General features: G+C 36.4%; 1 protein-coding gene across 4 annotated transcripts in view; it reads right to left on the reverse strand.

The window, feature by feature from the left end:
* Nucleotides 1-21,034, reverse strand: part of bchs (WD repeat and FYVE domain containing 3 bchs) — a 388,664-nt gene that overhangs the window by 35,499 nt on the left and 332,131 nt on the right. For all 4 annotated transcript variants that reach the window (XM_067128777.1, XM_067128778.1, XM_067128779.1 and 1 more), the window contains 13 exons: nt 20,126-20,316; nt 19,706-19,959; nt 19,269-19,367; nt 14,839-14,977; nt 14,125-14,304; nt 10,484-10,648; nt 9,486-9,639; nt 9,019-9,253; nt 5,175-5,401; nt 4,794-4,917; nt 3,192-3,315; nt 1,893-2,120; nt 1,287-1,478 (listed from right to left, as the gene is read on the reverse strand). In XM_067128777.1, coding sequence (XP_066984878.1) covers nt 1,287-1,478; nt 1,893-2,120; nt 3,192-3,315; nt 4,794-4,917; nt 5,175-5,401; nt 9,019-9,253; nt 9,486-9,639; nt 10,484-10,648; nt 14,125-14,304; nt 14,839-14,977; nt 19,269-19,367; nt 19,706-19,959; nt 20,126-20,316 — 2,312 coding nt within the window. The remainder of the gene's footprint in view (nt 1-1,286; nt 1,479-1,892; nt 2,121-3,191; nt 3,316-4,793; nt 4,918-5,174; nt 5,402-9,018; nt 9,254-9,485; nt 9,640-10,483; nt 10,649-14,124; nt 14,305-14,838; nt 14,978-19,268; nt 19,368-19,705; nt 19,960-20,125; nt 20,317-21,034) is intronic.

Consider the following 21,034-nt stretch of genomic DNA (forward strand, 5'->3'; position numbering starts at 1 on the left):
AACTCCAAACTTAATCCTACCACGCAGTATGAGAAAGTCCTAATCCCACTACCCAGTATGAGTAAATATATCATTGTAGACACAGAAACAAAACATACTGACTTGTCTTAATACAGTTATATCAAAATACACAAATGTTTCAATATATCCAAAACAATATTTCCAATTAGAAAATGTAAAACATACAACAAGAGGAAAAAGGCTGAATGGCAGGACAGAGAAGAAAAGCACGTCTTGACGACAGTGCGGCCGAAAGTAAACTGAAGAGACTGAATGCATACCAGTTGGGTGGGTGGTACTTCCGCCCCTACCACAGGTAACCGTTACTGTAACTGCCTTGCAAAAGTTTAACGGCCGGACTTTCCAGCTTCGCCGAAAGTTATCCATATGTAAAGACCGAGGGTTTGTATTCGTGTAGGAACAAAAATTATTTACTAGTTTTCAAGTATTAATATTAAGGTAATCACAGGAAAGTATCAATGAAATTTTAAATTAAAATCCATGTAAACATCTCTCTCTTTCTGGCTCCAAAACAGCAGAATGGTAAAATTTTGGAGGGTTTTTTTATGAAAGACTCGATAAAAATGCAGGTTACGTCATTTTCAAGACACGCAAAGGATGCTCAAAGGATTACAAGTAAGGTTTTCTTATGATTTTCGACAATTATTTTGGGTAACAACAATTTTCGGCTTACGAGGCAGTGTCAGAACAGAACCCTCACCGTAAACCGGAGACAGCCTGTATATCTGCTTTACGATACAGATCACCTCTACTAATCTAGTACTGTACATGGTTTTTATTGTATAAAAGTTTTTATTAGTGATGAGTATTTTTTCAAGCTTAGAAAAGGTATCTGTTGCCCGTATATCTTATAGAACTAGCTGATGTCAATGACTTACACAAGATTCATTCACAACAGGTTACTAATTACTGGTATCATTCCCCTTCTGTTTTTAAAAAAAAAACTTCAGTAACCAGTCAGTCTTTCCTACCACAAATTAAGCTGGCTCTGAAATTCCACATAAGGTTTTACCTAATGTTTATTTATGTTTAGCATATTTCTATAGTTATACAGCATATCATAATGAAATGAAAATGAGTGAAAGGTATATTAACTGAAGATAAAAATTTGTTGAAGTGAAAAAACTGAAATACCTTACTTTATTTCTCCCAACAGGAAAGCAGGTTATTTTCCGCCGTCCAATGCTTATCTTTATAATAATAATAATAATAATAATAAAAATAAAAAAATAAAAAGTTAAAGAACAACCCATGTTAATACTCACTCTCACGACTCCATCAGAAGATCCAGTCATAATGACATTACCGGCATCCCACTCATACATTGTTGAGAAACAGACACATAAGATTTGCTGAAGAGGGGAATGAGCACCTAGTGCTGTATTGACGGAAGCTATAGGGGTACCATTTATACTCCAAACATAGAGCCACGTCCCAGCACAAGTTGCTATGTCTCCCTGAAAACAGATAAAATGATTCTGATGATTCCTCGGGAAAGCTCTGTGCTGTATTCCAATTTATATGAATCTGGTAAGTAACAAAGTGTTAGGTTATACAGACTATATTATAGTATGCACTGGAATATTTTTTACATATCTTAAAGCTAACAGCAATTCCACATTGTTCACAGCCTAAACTAAGCTGCACTTTACACTTAAAATTCATTTTAAGAGATTTATCTTAACATGCATCACATCTAAAATCGTAGCGCAGCAAAAAATAATCATAATGATATACTGTAATTGGTAAGTACAGAAGTTTGTTAAATTCAGGTGTTACACGTGTATTATTAAAGAAATAGCTTTCTTAAAAAAGAAACGCACACAAATATGCAGTACAATAACAACAACTGGTAGTTTTTAAAAACTCACAGTCTGTTCATTAATCGCTAAAGCAGCAACAGGAGCTTCGTGTGAGATGAGTTGTCGCACGTAAACTAGCCGGGCCAAATCCCAGATAATTGCTGTACGGTCTCTAGACCCAGATACAAGTAACCCATATGCGCTGCTGGCTGCTAAACACGTAATGGCATCATTGTGACCATAAAGACACTTCTTCTGTACCCACTGCCGTTTGATGATTTCATAAACTTTAACCACCTGAAAACAAATTCAGTAAATGTTTTTTAAAACATTTTAACAACCTAATTCCAAGTTCTTCCTCTCCATAAAATCTACTGTAGTAAAAGATCCAAAGCAGCACTTATATGAAAATGCTAATTACTGTATATAGATGGCTTATTGTGTTTCTCTAATTTTTTTCCAAAAATTAAGAGCAAGATATTGAAACTAAGCCAAAGGAATTTTCAAAGATCTTGGCACTATAAAATTACATTTCTGGGCTTTGACCTGTGTCACCCGGTGAAATTACCATCTAGCACGTATTTCTAGGTAAATTTATTGATAAATTTACCTAGAAATACGTGCTAGATGGTAATTTCACCGGGTGACACAGGTCTTCCCCCAGAAATAGATTTTTCCTTTGTCAAAATCCCTTTTTACTCAAAGTTTTACTGTACTGATTTACAAAATAACAGACACTAGATATATGATTTTGGTCAAGGTACTTAAATACAAAATACAATAATTATTTAAATAATAATAAACTCATTTTGAGTTCAGTTTGTCAGAGCATTCTGAAATATGCTCCCCTAAACTGTAATCTTGAGCTTTCATTTCTGGTAATATTGTAACTACAAGTCTAAAATAGTTTTTTTTTTTTTTATTTCCTCATTATGTATTCAAATATCCAGGCATTTCTTGTGAAAAAGTTGCATTTAGGACTCTGTAACCAAACCAATGAGACAAATCTACAGACTCAACAAACTTGTCGCAGAATTAATTCTTAAATAAACTGATGACGTGGGGCACTGAGGTGGAAAAAGAAGCAAAGGGGAAAAAGCGACGAGTAAAAAACGGAGGCCACGTACAGAAAACTACCCTGTACCCATAGTCAGTCCAATTAAATAATATTCGATTTCTGGAACACAACACTAACTGTATGTTGGGTACAGTGTTTGTAATAACCATTTCAGCAACAAAAACTTTGATAACTTTTTCCGCCAAATTAATCTGCAACGTAAGAGTTAATGCTATGTTGGTAACTTTCGCCCTGGCTATCAAAAGGGATACAATTACAGCACAGTGACACCAAGAAAAACTTGAACTTACAGATGATGTTCCAGCAGTGATGATTGTTTTGTAGTTTGGACACACTGCAGCCAAGATCTCACCATTCTGTGGTGTTTCACAAACAAGGACTGCTCGTTCACTTTCATATCCCCCGATACGAAGGCTGCAAATATAAATAACATTGCAATTCACTCAAAAAAGATTAAAGGAACCTTAATTATAAAACTATACCCATTTTTGCACATGAGTTCCCATACACAATTATCCATAAAAAGAAAACTTCAGTACAAAAGTTCTTTTGTCATATCACACAACTACTAATACCACATTTTGCTTCAATATCTTGATGCAACAAATTCCTAACAATGCTGCTTCCAGACACGAAGAATACTATTACATGTGCAGCTTGATGACCATACATTTTATTATTTCAAGGAATGATTAAAGAACATTTAGTGGTGGAGAGCATGAACCTTTTCATAGCAGCACGTATCCTATGATGTGCAATAATGGCATAAGAGGACTACCAGCACGCACCATACGACAATCTTTACTTCGCACAATGATATTTGAACATATTTTGCAGGAAAACGTTCAAATTGCTTTAAATGGGCACTAAATGACTATATGACAACACTCATGGCAAAACACACACCTCAGCTCAGGATACGAGGGAGAATTGTCTGGGTTTTTTCAAGCTTATTTCACTCACGGTTCAAAATGTAACCAAAATGAATTACTGCTACATCACCCACCCCTGTTCCAACTGTTCTCCCTTCTTGCTAACCTGGCTGCTTGCCCCTCACACTGAGGGAAGTTCTCTTAGTTATTAAGCCTGGTTTCTATTTTTCTTGTGCTTTATAATCTATGCTAATTTTAATGTAATTAAGGCATACTTGACCCGTAAGTGTTAATAATAACTGGACAAATGTTGTGAAGAGTTTTTATGTCAACAATATACATTTACTCTAAGAAAAAATGTAATCACGTGAATTCCCCACATGTGTGTTGTTCTTGCATATTACAAGTGACTCTTCAAATACGAAGGGAATTCAATCCTGAATGCATTTCTCATGCAGCATGTATTCATTTCACTCTGAATAAGGTTTCTGTCCCATGAATATTCAGATCCATATAGTTCCTGCAATGGGTATTTGAGTCTGGAAACAGTTCCATCCAAACACCATTTGGACCCATATGAAGTTCCTACTTATTAAGTATGCATATTACACTATGGTTTCTGTTCATCTGGAGAAGATGCCCTGTTCCAAGTTTCTTCCCATAGAACTCTTTGCAAGAAATGCAAAGTACAAAGTCTGTTCAAAGTGAGTGCCATACAGATGCAAATCTCAACTTGGTACAATCCTTGGCAGTTTATATTTAGCAAAAGCTCCTTAAATTAATGAGCTACGCTACAGAAAAATCAATAAGTCACTGTCCTGAAATGGACTGTGAAAAAAAGGTAGACATAAAAATTTATGGGCATCCTGCTAACAGAATCAAGGAGTACAAGATCAACATGTAATTATTAAAAATTAAACCTACGTCAGTAATTAAAGTACGTGAAATAAAGTGAAATGAGAAAATGCATACCATTTTAAAAATAATAAAGTGAACAATTATCATTAAAACTAAATTTACCTGTGATCAGCAAATCCCCACGCGAGGTATCTTTGGTAGGTGTTTGGAATTAACGTTTTATTTTGTTCCACAGCCAAGATCACTTTGTCCTGGGCAATAATTTGACCAGCTGCACCTTTCACTTCTGTTGGAGTATTCAATACCTTTATGAAGTTTCTCTATTATAAGCTTCATATAAAAATTTAACAAAGCTTTATGGCAATGTACAGAGTGTACACAATTTTTACCAAATGGTAAAATTAACAGACAAAAAGACACAATATTTAGGGCAGACCACATAACTGCAATGCTGATATTAAAAGTTATATGCTTGAAATAAAAATCCTAAAAGGATCACACATACAGGTAAGTACGAAAACAGCCTATAAACATTTTACTAACCTTTGACAGGATGCATGGTGGGTCTCAGATTGTCTAGATTTTGATAAAAGACTTTCTCCAAGGGAGTAACAGCTGGAGCCTGGGATAGAGGTCCTGCATCAATGATGGATGTACGCTGACCGCACATCTTCTTACATGGATGGGGTTTACGGAACAACTGTTTGGGAATTTGCCCAAAGTTGTTGATGAATCCAATGGTGGCGTTCTTTTTCAGCGGGTCGTCAATACTGTTAAAGAAACAATGCAGTATGATTTATGCTACTATAGTCTGTACTACATTATTTCATTACAGTTACATATAGTACACTGCACAAGTTACATAAATAATAAGCTTCAATCTCTTCCCAAACCAATTGCTTCCTTTATTTCTTGGTCGATTTGTATGCACAGACTACACTTACAATCAAAGAAATAAGCAAAGTAGACCCAAAATACAAATGGATAACTCAAGTTATTTCTTACTAAGTTTAGATTAAAACTGATACAAGATTTAGCACACATCAATTAGTGTTTGGAGACTAATACAACAAGTAACTGTAGTTGCTGTGAATCCAAGGATCCAAGTCGAGAAAATTAACACAAAAAGAAAACAACGTGAGCAAAATTATAGCAAGGTCAGCCACTGAAGGAAACCGCAGGCGTGCCTCCTGAAAGAGAAAATGGTCTCGCACACTAACTCAAAATAATTCTGCAACAGGTTATGAAAGTGCCCTCCAGGAACTTCTCGTAAACAAAGTAGCACAGCGCAATGACACAACTGCATTTGAGGAATTTCCCAATTTTACCCCTTTCAGATGGTGTTTTTCATTTAAGATATTGTAACAGTTGTCTCACTCAACTAACAGATTTTACTATTAAATTGTACTTTTAAGGCTATCAGCATCTGACAATTACTATTTTCATTTAAATGACATTTGCAAACATAGTTCTATGAAGCTTTTTTAGCAATTAAAAACGCAACAGCAATTGCCTGGGGATATGAAGGAGCCACCTCAGGATCCACTAATCTTAATTAATGGTAGGCCAAGCACTACAAGGCAGTTTATTTCTGTGCAATGTCTTCACATTTCCTTTCTTTCTTCTGTTATACCCACATAAAAAGAGTCATCTTCATATGTATGAGTTCTAGGAGCTTGTTTGCAAGCTCAATTTGTTTGCAGATCCAATAAAGTTAGCATGCAGCATTTAACACTACAGCAATTCAGTTATCAATCAAGACAATTTGGACTCTCTACATAAAATAAAGTTTATAATAAACAACAATCTTTAATCTTTCTTTGAAAAGTGATACTGAAATTAAATACAGTTTGTATACCCTGCATACTGTACTGTGCAAGTTCCGTTCTTGCTAGATAATGCTACACTTACAAAGCTACCAGTTGTTTTCTTTCATCGCCTGACAACCCTCCTATACTAATCCATCAACTCCTATTGGAAACATCTACTTAAGTTACTGCATTTTTTGTTACAGTAACTTTGGGTACATCTTAATAACCAGTAACTGAGAATTTTCTTAATTTCCATGTTTTCCATCAGCTGATCTCAGTTGTTTACCATTATCGAGAATATGTATATATGCACAGCTTTCTTTCATTACTATACAGACTTTTTTGGGTAGAAGTCCGAAGAAAATACTTTTCAAAGGGTTACTGTGCATTTTTGCTGTTGATTTTGCATTTTAGCAACCAACAACTGAGAGTCCCTTTTCTTAAATTTCTACTGTTTTTCTACAGTTGATCCTGCTGTTTAATGCTATCCACAATATGCACACCCCTCTCTCATACAGTATTTATAGACATTTTTTGTACAGAACCAACAATTGAGAGTTAAAGAGGAGGAAGAGGGTCATGAGCAACATGAGATCAAGAGCAAGATGAAGCACCTCATTCCAATGGCACTGGTTCCAGTTCTGTTCTGCAATTGGGTCCTGTTCTTCAAACAATTACCGTTTCCTCGCAAGGTAATTCTGAAGTCATTTTCTGTTACATTCACTGCCTGTAGAAAATTGTGATGCAAAAGACGTTATTTTAAATGCTGCTATTATTCCCTGGATCATTGGCTGCTAGCTGACTGACATTAGGTGGCGTATAAACAACCTTCAAATTTGGATAAAAGTCATCCAGGAATGGGGGTTGGTGCAGGCCATCATCAATTATAAGAAGAATGTTGACAAAATGGTAGAAGCGCATGTCTTCAAAAATGGCCATTGTGACCCAGACTTTGGGGTTACTCTTCCATATAACAGGAAGAAAGCCCTCAGCTGTTTAAAGGGCTCTTGGGCTTTCTGTGCAGTGCACTAACAGAGGCTTCAGCTTCAGATCTGCTGAAGCAATGCCACCAAGAGATTCAGCCTCTTTGACTCCTTTAGAGTCAGGCATTGATTTTTTTTCCTCACTTATATCCATCTGGTCTGGCTTCTTCTCAAATATAATCCCATCTCATCTACACTGAAGATATGCGAGGGTAAAAGTTCTTTTCCTTGACAATTCCTTGACAATTTTGTTGAATGCTTCAGGGAAATCCTCGAAACTTCGCGTCTCACATTATGGACGGTAGGCAGAGCCTTCAAACAGTGAAATCCACTGTGGTTATACTTAAATAATTTGCCTTCTGCTGATTTGTTATTTGGGCTTTCAAGTTAAATAAAAAAAAATAGGCTAGTGCCACATAATGCTGATGCTGATTCTGTATCCACACACTAAGGAGATTTTCCACCTCCTCAATCACTTTTCCACATCTCTTTGCAACAATGGTAGGCGTCACTGGTAAAGAACTGTTCATAAGTTCCATTATCTAATCTTATTCCTGAAGATTGTGAATGATTTCCATTGAACAAGTTTCTGATGTTGATCATCTAGCCTTGCTCCACTCTCACTATCATTTTAACAGTACAGTACTTCCCCCTGTAATGGCATGGCGCTTCTTAGCACGGCCAACTTCATCACAACTATTCTTGCATTTTACTTCCAACATCGTGCAATCCTGAGGTTAAAATCAGTCACACAAGAGTTGAACAAGTTACCACTGAAATGCACAACTGCTTACTGAAAATGGTCTTCCATGACTATCCTAACTGTTTACGCAAAGCATGAAGTCCTGTATGCCACCAAACAGCACACACGAATAAACCTTATGCACTACCACCACCAAATTTGAAATTCTGCCATAATTTTACATTTTGCACTCATTTGAAAAAATCTTAAACAAATGGACATGTCTGTATCTTTGAAAGTTTTTACTTAGGAGGTCTCCTGTAAGAGGCTTCCTGTATATACGATTGCTTTGTTGATGTTAAGTTGCGAGAAATGTCATTCACTGAAACATTAGCACATGCAAGTTAATGACTGATGACCTTACAGATGAGGTGCTGTGTGTTTGCCTGTTTTCCATCTGATCTACACAAAGCAGTTGACTTTTAAAGCCAGTGTGTAATGTTATAAGCTCACAGAAGATTATGGACAGATGCTCCCTTTGTTGTGTGTGTGTGTTTTTAAAGTCAACATGGAAGACATATTTCTTTCTTTCTTTACATAATTCCCACAACAATTATTAGATGTGCTTAATTTTTTGGATGAAAACTTTAGTTTCCTCCTTGACTCTTCTTCCTAGCAATCTAATGTAAATTTTTTACAAGGTTTCATAAGTTTTTATCAAAATTAGATGTTTCTTGTCAATCTTTTATAAAATTATTCATAATAATATTCTACCTAGAAAAATGTATTTCACTGCATTTATCCAAAGAATAAATCATGGTATAGTGAGCAAAATTTATTAGAATTGCTGGAGAATTATTTAGTATAAAGGTACCTATGGACAACCACTCTCAAAAGACACATTTACTTACTTGTAAATATCCACATTCCCTTCATAAAAAAGATGGTGGAAGACATTAACTGCTTCTACAGCAGGCTGACCCTGTTGCTTGTAACCAAATATTAAATCAATCCACTCGTGCAAGTGAGCTGACACATAGTCACATTCCAAAGCAGCCCTATGAAGGCGTATAAATTCTCTGGCATCTCCTCTAGCCCATGGAGGCAGGACAACATCATCTAGTTGTGTACCATTTTGCTTACAACCTACAAAATTTGGAGAAATTGTTAAATACAATGCATTTTAATGTTCTTCACAAAACTTACAATAATAAATTTATGGACCCAAAAAGTTAAATATTTAAATTTAGAGTACATCTCACGATACATAATTTTATTAAACATGAAAACTAACAAATTACCATAAATTTAACACTCAATTGCAAGAGGAAGTACTTTGAAAATTTCAATAATCCAAAACGTCTTGACGGGCTCCTACCTAAGTCAAATTTATTCGAATTCAAAAGGAACTCTGGCAGGTAGAAAAATTCCGGGATGAGCTCTTTGACGTCAGCCATGTTATTGCGGGATGCTGAATACCAGGCTTCCTTCATGCTATGGAACATTCTGTCAGCCAAGTCAAAATGACCACCCTAATGGGATTGAGGAAACAGTGGTGTTATTCTTCATCAGGTATTTCTACATCTTAGAAGCTTTACCAATTTTTTTTTACTGTCACTACATACTGTATATCTATAAACCATCAATACAAAATCCAGTGATAAAAATTTTCCACTTCGAAGAAGAGACTCAAATTCAAATGACAATAATTTCGGTTATTTAAGAGTAACACCATACAGACTGCACCTAGGCAGGGCTAGATTCAGGGTGTTCAATTCTGTGAGAATTTCGTTACAAGAGTTACTGTAGTCCATCATTACGTAAACTAACTCTAACCGATTTGTAGCTTGTGCACCCTTTGACACACAAAATCAGAAGTGCTTCAAACTAAACATCAAAGTGTTACTAGAATAAATTTTGCTATTGTGTAGCTATATAATATATCAGTATCAAATAGGCACAATTAAAAATATTTAATTAATATTATCTAAGTATCTATGTTTCCCTTGCTATGAGCAAGCAAGTCAATATATCTTCTAGTCATGAGTTTGGCCTTCTCTGAGTTTAGCCCTGACAATAATAATATGTAACCATCAGACTCCACGTGGTACGATTCTTTTTAAACTGGTGCCAAAGCATTGTTTAGCCTATTATAAGCTGATCATTCAACTTACAGTCATCTGTCTCCTCCACTTTTGAATAAACGAAATGGAATTCTTGCTGACTACATAATCCTGCTGACTACATTTCCATTTCCATACACTATTTACATAATCATACAATGTACATTTCAAAGTAAAGCACTATCTATCTAATTCCACAAGATTATAGAGCATTCATGTAATACATGCCTCAAGTGGTTATCCTGTTTCTTACCTGCAGCCTGAGAAAATGTTGTGTAAAAGGTTCCATTCGTACAAGGTAGGAGGACACAATCATGGCTGAAGAATAATGAGTACCGTAATGATAAGGCGGCGTTTCTCCTGACGGATCGTCCCATTCCCGGTAACGCTTCTCAAATTGCTCTAACCTTTCTGGTGTCTGAAAGAATATGCAACACATGACAAACATATCCTGATTTACAGTTTCAAAATCTTACGAAAGACACAAAGCATCTAAATCTCAGAATGAGCATGGGTGAATGTAATGCACTGATTATATTTAGAGGATTTACTAGGAATAAGTTGATGGTGATTCATTTTTAAAAACCATTGTTTTATTAATACCTTTTCCTATTCATACTAGTTAGGAATGAAGCCATAAATCATTTTTTAATTGGGACATTGCTTGGATTGCTGAATTAGTGACGCTGCTTTTCGAAGTACAGTACATGTATGTACACTTCAGTGGGGGCACATACTGAAAATTATATGCTATCTCCTATGATCGGACTTCACTTTTCAGACCTTTTTTATTCTGTGGTTAAGAAAGGTTACTACAGGCAGTCCCTGGTTAACAACAAGGATTGCATTCATAGCCGAGCATCACTAGCTGAAAATAACTGATAGTTATGGTAATAATGGCATTTATGACGTCATAAGTGCCAATAAACCGCTTATCAGCGTCGATAAACCACTTACAGTACTGTCTTCGAAAAACCGCTTACCGATGCTGATAAACCGCTTACAATGCCAAGAATAGCTTATCTGTATATAACAATGGCAAAAGATAAAATACATCTTGGAAATAAAGGGAATAGAGATGAAGATCTGAACTAAATAAGAATTTAGGATGAATGTGCACAAGAGAGTACCCCCTTCAAGGGAAAAATCTGACATACAAATATTAATGATATGACCATGAATCCTCATCACCTTTGTATACTGGATGTCAATTTTATCAAAACCTTTCACTGTGAATTCATTTGTCTCCATTGCATTTACAGTTACATTACCTTCCACTGTCTTTTTAAACTAATATCTATTTTCAGTTCTTCTCCAAAGTAACAATCAGAAACAACCGACCTACAAATATAACAGTCAATAAACTCCTTTCCACACCAATTTCTCTCCTTTCCTTAGTACAGCACACTGATGAGCTTGAAATAATCAAGCCAAATTTTCAAGCCCCACAAGACCTCGTCTTTCAAATCTAGTATTTTTTTCAGGCCCCTGGATATTATGTCTCAAAGCAACTTCCTAATTAATAATTAACATGATCTTTCCAATGCATTAAAGCACAACCATATGCCTTGGCATTTTGCAGTCGCATCTATTCAAAATCAACTCTACTTTCTGAGCCAGTTTCCACATACCTCCTGCACAGTCATACATAGGCCGTATACTCACATCAGATCATGCCATTTCTTAATACCTGTACAATACCTGCTTCACAATCCAGTGTAGTAGTTCCAAAGGGTTAAGGAAATTATGTTCCACTTCCATGATAAATGTATCATATTGATTAGAATGCAAAGTCCTCTGAGTTTCAACTTTTTTATGGTGTCCGTCTGTAATTACAATATGTAATCTAGCTAATTTTACATAAGTGAAGTACTCTGGTAACCTTCCCAAAAACCAAAATCGTCTTGTAAATTACTTCATGTGAGCCATTAACTTTATCACTATCAAAATATTCAGTGGTCTGATTAGTTTACTTAATAATGAATGTTAAATAAAATACATGAATTCCATCCTTATAAATTCTATAACACTAACAGAAGTACCAGAATAATAGAGTATATTGATTATCATCATTATCAAGAACATTTTTTATTCAGTTTTTCCTTTAAAGGGTTGGGCATGAAATGAGTTCCCTCAGATTTCCTATGCCTTCCCCAAGGTCTTCATCCTGCTGCTTCCATATCTACGGCTTTTCTGACCACCTTTCTTCATTCCTTCTCATTGCATATCCAAACCCCCTCAATTTGTGAGGGAGATCTCAGTATACTGCCATGATTCTTATCATTCAATTGTCACACAAGTTTACAATCTCCTTCACTTTCCTATGCAGCAGCTTCTTCTAAATAAAGCAGTATATGCTCTCTCCACTAGTACATACATTATTATTTGCCTGTACAGTAAACTTCCCGTATTCACGGGGGGATGCGTACCACACCCCCACGCGAATAGCTAAAATCCATGAATACTTAAAAACCCTCTAAAAACACTTATAACTGCTTATTTTGATAGTTCAAATACAAAAAGAACTCTAAAAGGCTTATACCTGAGTATTTTAACAGTTTACTCACAAAAAGTGCATTTAGTTGAAAGTATGAAAATACAGTAATTAGTGAATACTTCTCAGTGAAAAATACCGCGAATGGGCGAATTTTTCACGAATAATGTGTATGTTCCATAGAGAAATTGGCGAATAGGTGTGTCCGCGAATCGTGAGAACGCAAATACGGGGGTTTACTGTAGTCTAGCAATCTCCCACCAATTTTCCTTCTTGATGCTCTTTCAACTCCTATCACACAGTCGAGTGTGTCTCCAAGCTAAGAATGATATACCACTCTTAAAACCTATCCGTCTATTACAACAAGGTTCTCCACACCCCTCTTTTCCATACACTATTGTGATGCATTTTGGCCATCAAAACCACCTACAATACTCCATGTATATTCTTATACTTAGCACCTCTGGTAATCAAATCTTTTACATTTGGTACACAATACAGAGCTCAATATTGCACCTTTGCCACAACCATTACATGGCCACTTTCCGGGCGGCAGATTTTCTTTTCTTCCAGTTTCAATAACCATAAACTTTATTCAGCTTATGTCGCTTTTCATTCCTTTAAACCACTTATCCATCAAAAGAAGCTATCAGCATTAGGTCACCTGCATAAAGCAGCTCCCACGTTCCGCTTTCTGCACTCCTTAGTGGCTTCTTCCCTCACAACAGTGGACAACAAAGGTCTACCCTCTGCCTCCGTAACGCCCACTTGATTGTTTTTTACAGTACAGAACCCTGTTAAGTGCTTTTTCATGATCCACAAATACGTGGTACAATTTCCTCATCGTGTGATGATTTTCTTAGAGTTGGTTCATTACATACACTATGATCTCTCGGGCAAGGTGCCAACCTGATAATTGTATATTGATCTCAACCATGTTTCTCAGCCTTTACTCCAACAGTGTAATAAGAAACAACTAAGAGGTATATCTCTCAAATTATTTACCCTACTAAAAGTTCCACATGATTATCTCCAAGTTGGGATATTGCTCTTTTTTTACTACTTAGTGGTATGATGTGTTAAAAGGATAATTATCATAGAAATACAACTTCAAAATATGCACATTACTTAATCTTTTAAGCATTTCATAAATGTCAGGTTGAAAATAGCTAATATAAAATATCACAAATTTCAACAACAATAATAAGTTATAACAACTATGTGAAGATAGTTTTTTTGCAAACTGAAAATTGATATTTTATTATTTCAAACCGAAAAATTTTGTTAAAATACTTTAAACCACTTTGGAAAAATCTACAACAATAACATAAGTGCATAACAAATACTAAAACATAGGAATTTGAAACAAATATTCAATATATGATAATAACTGGACCAACCTGAGCACCCATTGGTTTAGAAAGATCCCTGAAGGTCAATGAATTAGTCAGATCAAGTTCCTCTGATGCGTAATCAGCAAGTACCCAAGGAAAAATGGGATACTGCATCAAGTCATTATAGGAACGTCCAGCAAGGGTGTTCAAGTGCATGAGGTACTGGAAGTTGCTGATCTCACCACGCTGCATGGAATAATATGTCATGTAAGTTTACTTGAAGAATTTGTATAACTGCAATAATGAAAATCATCTTTATGCCAAAATATTCTAATCAGAGTAAATTTTTTTGAGAAAGAAAATAAAGATAATATTCATACATCTTTTATATAAAAAATTCACCTAAATATTAAAACTCTACCTTAACTTATGCCCTAATTTCACCTAAAGGCAGCTTTCTTTTCAGAATTTAATACGCTACTGGTGCTCCTTGTGAAAAAGAATGACTAAACTTGGCATTAGCTGTGGAGCATTTTGCAATTTACATTCTAAGAAACCAATCCCAAGACACCATTTTTACCTCTCATAACCCTCTATCAGGAGGGTTACAAGCAGTAAAAATTATGATCCTTATAAACAACTAATCCTCGAATAGTAGTCCTCAATCACAGGCAGTAAATTTCTATGATTAAAATGACACTCAGCAAATCATGTGGCACTGTGGATCACTAAAGACGAGAGAATACCAAACACAAGCGTTGATTTACAGAAAATACTTACGACCCATCTATGGGTAACCGAAGTCTCTCCAATTATAGACGAAAACAGACCTCCAGCCTGCTCCACACTGGCTGATCGCCTCTGACCCTCAACAGACTGCTGTGCATTATCGGCTAGGCCTGTACAAACCATCATCAGTCTGCAAAGAGAAAACATCTAGTCAGTTTCATATGAATTAGCCTGCAAACGCCTGCTTCATTAAAATACTGAGCATAGTGAAAAAATACATTTATAATTTTCACAACTGTAAATGTACTCCCTACTATACTGACGGATTTTATTTTACAAATCTGAATCAAACCATAATTAGGGTCATTTTCTCATAAGGCTGACCTGATTGTTTACAGGTGCTGTCACATACACGAAAATAAAATTTTTCAAATGACACAAAATTTCTCTCTTTCTCTCATTAAACAAAAGACTTAGCATTACAAAATTATACTCAAAAAGTCAATAATACACCTTAATCCTAATGACATAGTGTAACTAATCTATGGCCTAAATAGGACCCTGGGTCAACTGAATATAATTTAGGCCTATTTTAACAATTAGCGAAAGATGGGCATGCCAGGGAACACCCTCAGAGGATCCCATTGAGGAATCAGGACACTTATCATCGAGTGACTTGTGTGCTACATTATCATCAGTAAACAAAACTCATTCTTTGTTCGAGACACTACACTTGAGACTGGATGATAAACAGATGGCCCTAATATACAGAAGAAGTGAAATGAATATAAAATTTAGGCCAAAGGCCAAGCACTGGGACCTACGAGGTCGTTCAGTGCTGAAACGGAAATTGACAGTAAAAGGTTTGAAAGGTGTAACAGGAGGAAAACCTCGTAGTTGCACTATGAATCAATTGTTACAAGAGGGTGTAGAGTAAGATGGAGGAGAATATGAAAAGAGGTAAGTAAAAGGAGCAAAAGGGGTTGCAACTGGGGGCCAGAGGCACATTGCAAAGAACCTCAAGTAATGCTTACAGTGCACCGCATGAAGTTCACTGATGGTACTAACCCCCTATGGGAGCCCTAATATAGAAACACTGAAGCTACAATTGCCTGAAAGACACACAGTCTCACCCTATTTGTACAAAGTTCATCATACTCAAGAGACCAAGCAAGTTTTACTTGTAGTCTGAGTTAAGAAGTGAATCAAAAGTAAAGTTTTCAAAGCAAAATTCTGTTTCACATGCAGACTTTTGCATCAAATAGTCTTCGTGCTACAATAAAAAGTGTAGCATGTGGCCATATACACAACTGGCAAAGAAAACCATGGTTCTCCTATGATATACGAAAGCAGTACAGTATACTGTATTTCTTACCTACCCTGTCTGCAATGACATCACATTACCAATTCATACTCATTGTCACACTGTTAACATTTCTAGTGTTTATAATCTACCTCTTTGGTGACTCCTTTCCATACTTCCCGCACCTGTTCTAATGTGACTGGATTTCAAGGTGGAAACTTCGCATATTTGAGGCTGTCCCATGTGCATGTTTCTTGCTCTTCAAACCCCATTTTTGTGTACATGATGACAAACAGAATCTCAGATTAGTCTTACTTACGATTTGATCTTGAACTATCTGCGATGCTTACCTATTTAGGGATGGATACACATACCAACATACACCTTTTTGTTAAACCCCAGGAGAAGATGCAGAGTATCCATTCTGTCATCAGGAGATATAAAATGAGAAGTTTTTCTGAGTCTTCTGCCAGTCACCTCTTCAGCCTCAAGAGCAAAACCTCCACTGCATTATGTTTCTATAGAACTTTGGAAGATCCAGATCCAAATCCTTCTTTCAGCTTGCTGTGGCCATCCTCATGTCCAGGTTGTCTTAAAAAGAGTCATTCAAGAATTTAATGAGGCCAGAAGGAGCAAAGGCATGGGGTTCCATGTTGTCCAAACAGGGCATTAGAGTGTCTTTCTTCAAAGGGCTATTGATGAGTGGAGATCAGCATCTTGATTAGCCCCATTAGAGGGGGTCCCCATGGAATGAACCCCTCTAATGGGCCTAATCAAGGTGCTGATCTCCACTCATCAATTTAGCCCCTTTGAAGACAGACATGCTCTAATACCCAGTTTGGACAACATGAAAGCCTTGCCTTTCCTCCTTCTGTCCTCAATAAACTTTTTCTAAGAAAAGATACTCTACAAACCTCTCCATCACCTTGGCAGAACCTTGCTGGCCCCAACAGGAGTGGTCCAGACTTTTCAGTCACTTGGTAGACATTCCCGAGAGTCTACTCAAATGGGAGAAGCTCCTATGACAACTACACATCAAGGAATTTCACCAGAATCTCAAAATGCTGAATCTTCAAGTAAGGAAAATATCATGCAAAGCCTCACTCACAGAAGTCTTCATGGAAGCTGCCAATAAGACTAATTACATTCAACGAACAATCTATCTCCAATTTTTACTAGTCCAGTGAGTTATGTCTGACTGGTGTGTTGGAAGAGACTATGATCCTACCAGAGTAATTATCCCCATTGTAGCTGATCTCCAGCTCTCATAGCACAGCCAAAATTTCTCACGGTCTGCCAGCTAAGGGTAAGTTGCATTTGTTTATATTCAGAAGCCTCTCTAGTTGCAAGGAATGACATGCCAACTCTTTGAGATACCACCGAAGACCACCAAACCTCCTTGAAGGATCTCTTCTTTGTCTGAGGAAGTTTAACAAGAATTCCATAAAAGCCACGAGATTAACATCCTTGGAAGATCTTACTATCCAAACAGCTTCATGCCCGAATTTGTCTCCAATACTCAATTGGCTTTCTTACACATTCCTGGACACACACATTTGTCTTTCTAAAATGACCTCCCCTGTCAAGTAAACCACTGTCTGCTGCATCCCAAAACTGTTTTCTTTGATCTAATCATGATGGCGCCTGTATTACATTAATCTATGAGCTCTATTTTAAACTTCCTTTAGGTCTTTGAACAACACGTAAAGCTTTCTCCATTTACTCTCAAACTTCTCACACAACAACAAATATTTAATCCACATTTCCTCATGCTTGCTACGGGCCACACAGCTATATACCCATCTATGTGATACAAGTCATATTTTCTCAATTAAATTCCAACCATACACAGTCACAGGTACTGAACGTTATGCTCCTTACCATTCCTTTTATACTGGAAAAAAATTGTTTATCTCACTCATTCCTCTGGAACTTTTCAATCTCCTCCAGATACAGCTTAGGTAGGCTGTTCAGCCATTCATTCACAATTACTCCAAATCTACAGCATTTCACTTTTATTCCCATCAACTCTCAGTGCCCTGGCAGTCTTCACCTTTTTTATTACCTCCTTATATCCTCAACAGTTGCTTGCAAGCATTCTCAAGTTTACATTAGCACCTTCCAACTCTTCGAAATGTTCACTACATGGACAGAGGACAGCGTTCTCTTCAAATAGCATCTTCCCATTTTCATCTTTTACAACAATGTTCATTTTTTCATTACTTTTCCTCAAAGCATTAGGTCTGAAGGTGTGGTGGTGTGTGTTTGTTTATTTGTGTGTGTGTACGTGTTTGTGTGTGTCTAAGGTGAAGTCATGGAAACAGTGACTACACTAACCTAAACTGTTCTACCTGTACACTAGCCAATGATCTTATTCTACCCCTGCCCAAACTATAAAAATATACACTAACTTAAACACCTGTATTGAATGCAAAGACATATTCATGTCTTTTTATGAAAAGTATACATTAAAAACAACCCCAAAAAGTAAAATGCTTTAGCATGCAAAATGTCTCGTGAACAAGTAACTGTTGTTAAAGAAAAACATCTCAAGGGAAAAGGCAGTCCCCGGTTTACGTCGTCTTGACCTACACCATTCCGATCTTACGATGTTATTCAAAAATATTCATAACACCGAAAACCTGATGTTACTGCGGTTTTGACATAAACCCAAAAACCCGAAGTTACACCAACCCATTGTTACCGTTGTTCCAACAAAAACACAAAAACTTGACGTTACGGCGCCAATTACTTATTGTTCTGACTTATGACAAATTTCGGCCTACAACAAGCCATTGGGATAGATCACTGTCGTAATTCGGTGACTACCTGTATGTGCATTTCTGCATGCACAGTTAATGCTGCTCAAGTACAAGTCGCAAGATTATAAAAACATCGACACCTAAACTAACCAGGACAGCTGAATGGCAGTGCAAAAAAAAAAAAAAAGACAATCATCTTGGGCTACATATCCACAAGATTTCTCTGTCATTTACATTTTCTATGAAGAGTGCTCAGGTAATTTGCCAGGATGAGCAGAGGTATCTTTAGCACTTCATCCAGAATGTTTGATTTTCACTCTACAAATTCATGCAATTTCACCATTTACTAAAAAAGTACTTCAACTTTTAAATTGAAAATCAAAGCAAAAATGACGTTAATTTATTGGAATATTTACCGTTGATATGTTTTGTTCCGTAGCTTTCGAGGCAGTGCAAGCAGGTAATTTCTTCCATCAGAGGAAAATATTTCCAAGGCAATTGGCTGTAGCAGGTATCTGTAACAAGAACAGAAATTGTTTGCTCAAATTATAATAGAATTTTTTCAAACCATATTAACAACCCTTCAAGAATAGGGTTTATGGTTCTTGAAACAGTACACTCTCAATCAGGCTCACTTAATTCTGCAAGGTAAAACTAATCAATGAATGCTAAAAATATAAATTTTCATAATAAAATTTATCTGAATACTCACCTACTGTTAAAGATAGCATATACTATCTCCTCACCTGTTGGCGTGGAGATATCAGCTATCTTGAGCAGTAGATAAGATTCATTCCAAATAATATTCTTAATCATTTATGGAATTTAACTCAATCGTGGGAGATGGACAAACCTTCGTTGATGCACTTCTCGTATCTCATCATAATTAAACTTGGAACAAGAGTGGTGTTCAAGGCTTGGGGAAGGATTTGTAGAAGGTATTATAGGTTCATGAGTGCCTTCTGGAAGAGAAGCAATGTCTCTGATTTCTCGACACTTGAGTAGCGTGAAGCCATCCACAATATAAAAATGCTCTCGACCAAACAACAGCAAACCTTCTATAGTGTCCAGACCTTGTATTCTTGCACATCGGAACATGTGACTGATCTAGAGAAAAAGAATGCAGTAAAATTAAAATGTTATAGCTCATCAAATACACTGAATTTTAAATTTCATTGTTTATCAACATTGTATCATTATTTATGGAATATTGTACACTAGCCACTGAATGCTCGTCATAACCACCATAACACATGCACAAAGAGAATCTTGCCTTCTCTCCATAATCCAGCAATCTCAGTAAAGTCTGATTATCAGGGTTATGCGAATCATCTGTTGGAGCGTTAGTGTCCTGTCCTACAGCATCACCAATATCCAGTGCATCCACATCATCCTCTGCTTCAGACACTGTGCGTGGGGTCAAGTTGCCACTTTTAACTATTGCACCTTGTAGGCCCTGCATGTCTGTTCAAAATGTAAAAGAAACACCATTGTTAAGTCAGCCTCTATCAATAAAAAATTAAGAAATACAAGTGTGTCACTTAATTATCTAAAAGTTTAAGCTTAATTGCTGATTATTACCTTCCAACTAAAGTATAAGGTGGTATTGTTATTATTAAAATAGGTTATTTCTATACTTACCATACCTAATATTGATATAAAAATTTCTAGTTGCCTTGTCACTTGGTAGTTGAGGAAAAATAAAAGAAAAAAAGGGTTGTGCCTGGTTTATCACCATTCCTCCAAAAGGTAATAAGCAAGTGACTGTTTTCTGTGCCTGTTAATTTTCTTCCAAATGGATTATGGGGAGGCTGGGTGGCATTATCTCTATGAACCTTTCCTAACATTCATATAGGTGACTACCACATTGTCAAGGATGGTGGGATAGTGCAGTGCTTGGCAAAACCTGGTAAATTGAGCCCATAGAAAACATGATTGGTTTTTAAAGTAAACCAATCAGTGACTATGTAATCCTACTGGCATTCTCTGTTTCCAGCTGAGGACTGACATCAGGGATAAAGGACCAAGTAAGGTATGCCAGTCAGAGGTACCATTATAGAGGGATTTGCTTTAAGGTTATACAAGGATGGTGATCCAGCTCTCAAGACTGTGCTGTATAATGTCAGGACAAACCAGAATAAACTAAAAATACCTACGTAATTAATAGCAGGTACACTCCCAT

This window comes from Macrobrachium rosenbergii, chromosome 27, assembly GCF_040412425.1.
Source record: "Macrobrachium rosenbergii isolate ZJJX-2024 chromosome 27, ASM4041242v1, whole genome shotgun sequence".
NCBI classification, from domain to species: Eukaryota; Metazoa; Arthropoda; class Malacostraca; order Decapoda; family Palaemonidae; genus Macrobrachium; species Macrobrachium rosenbergii.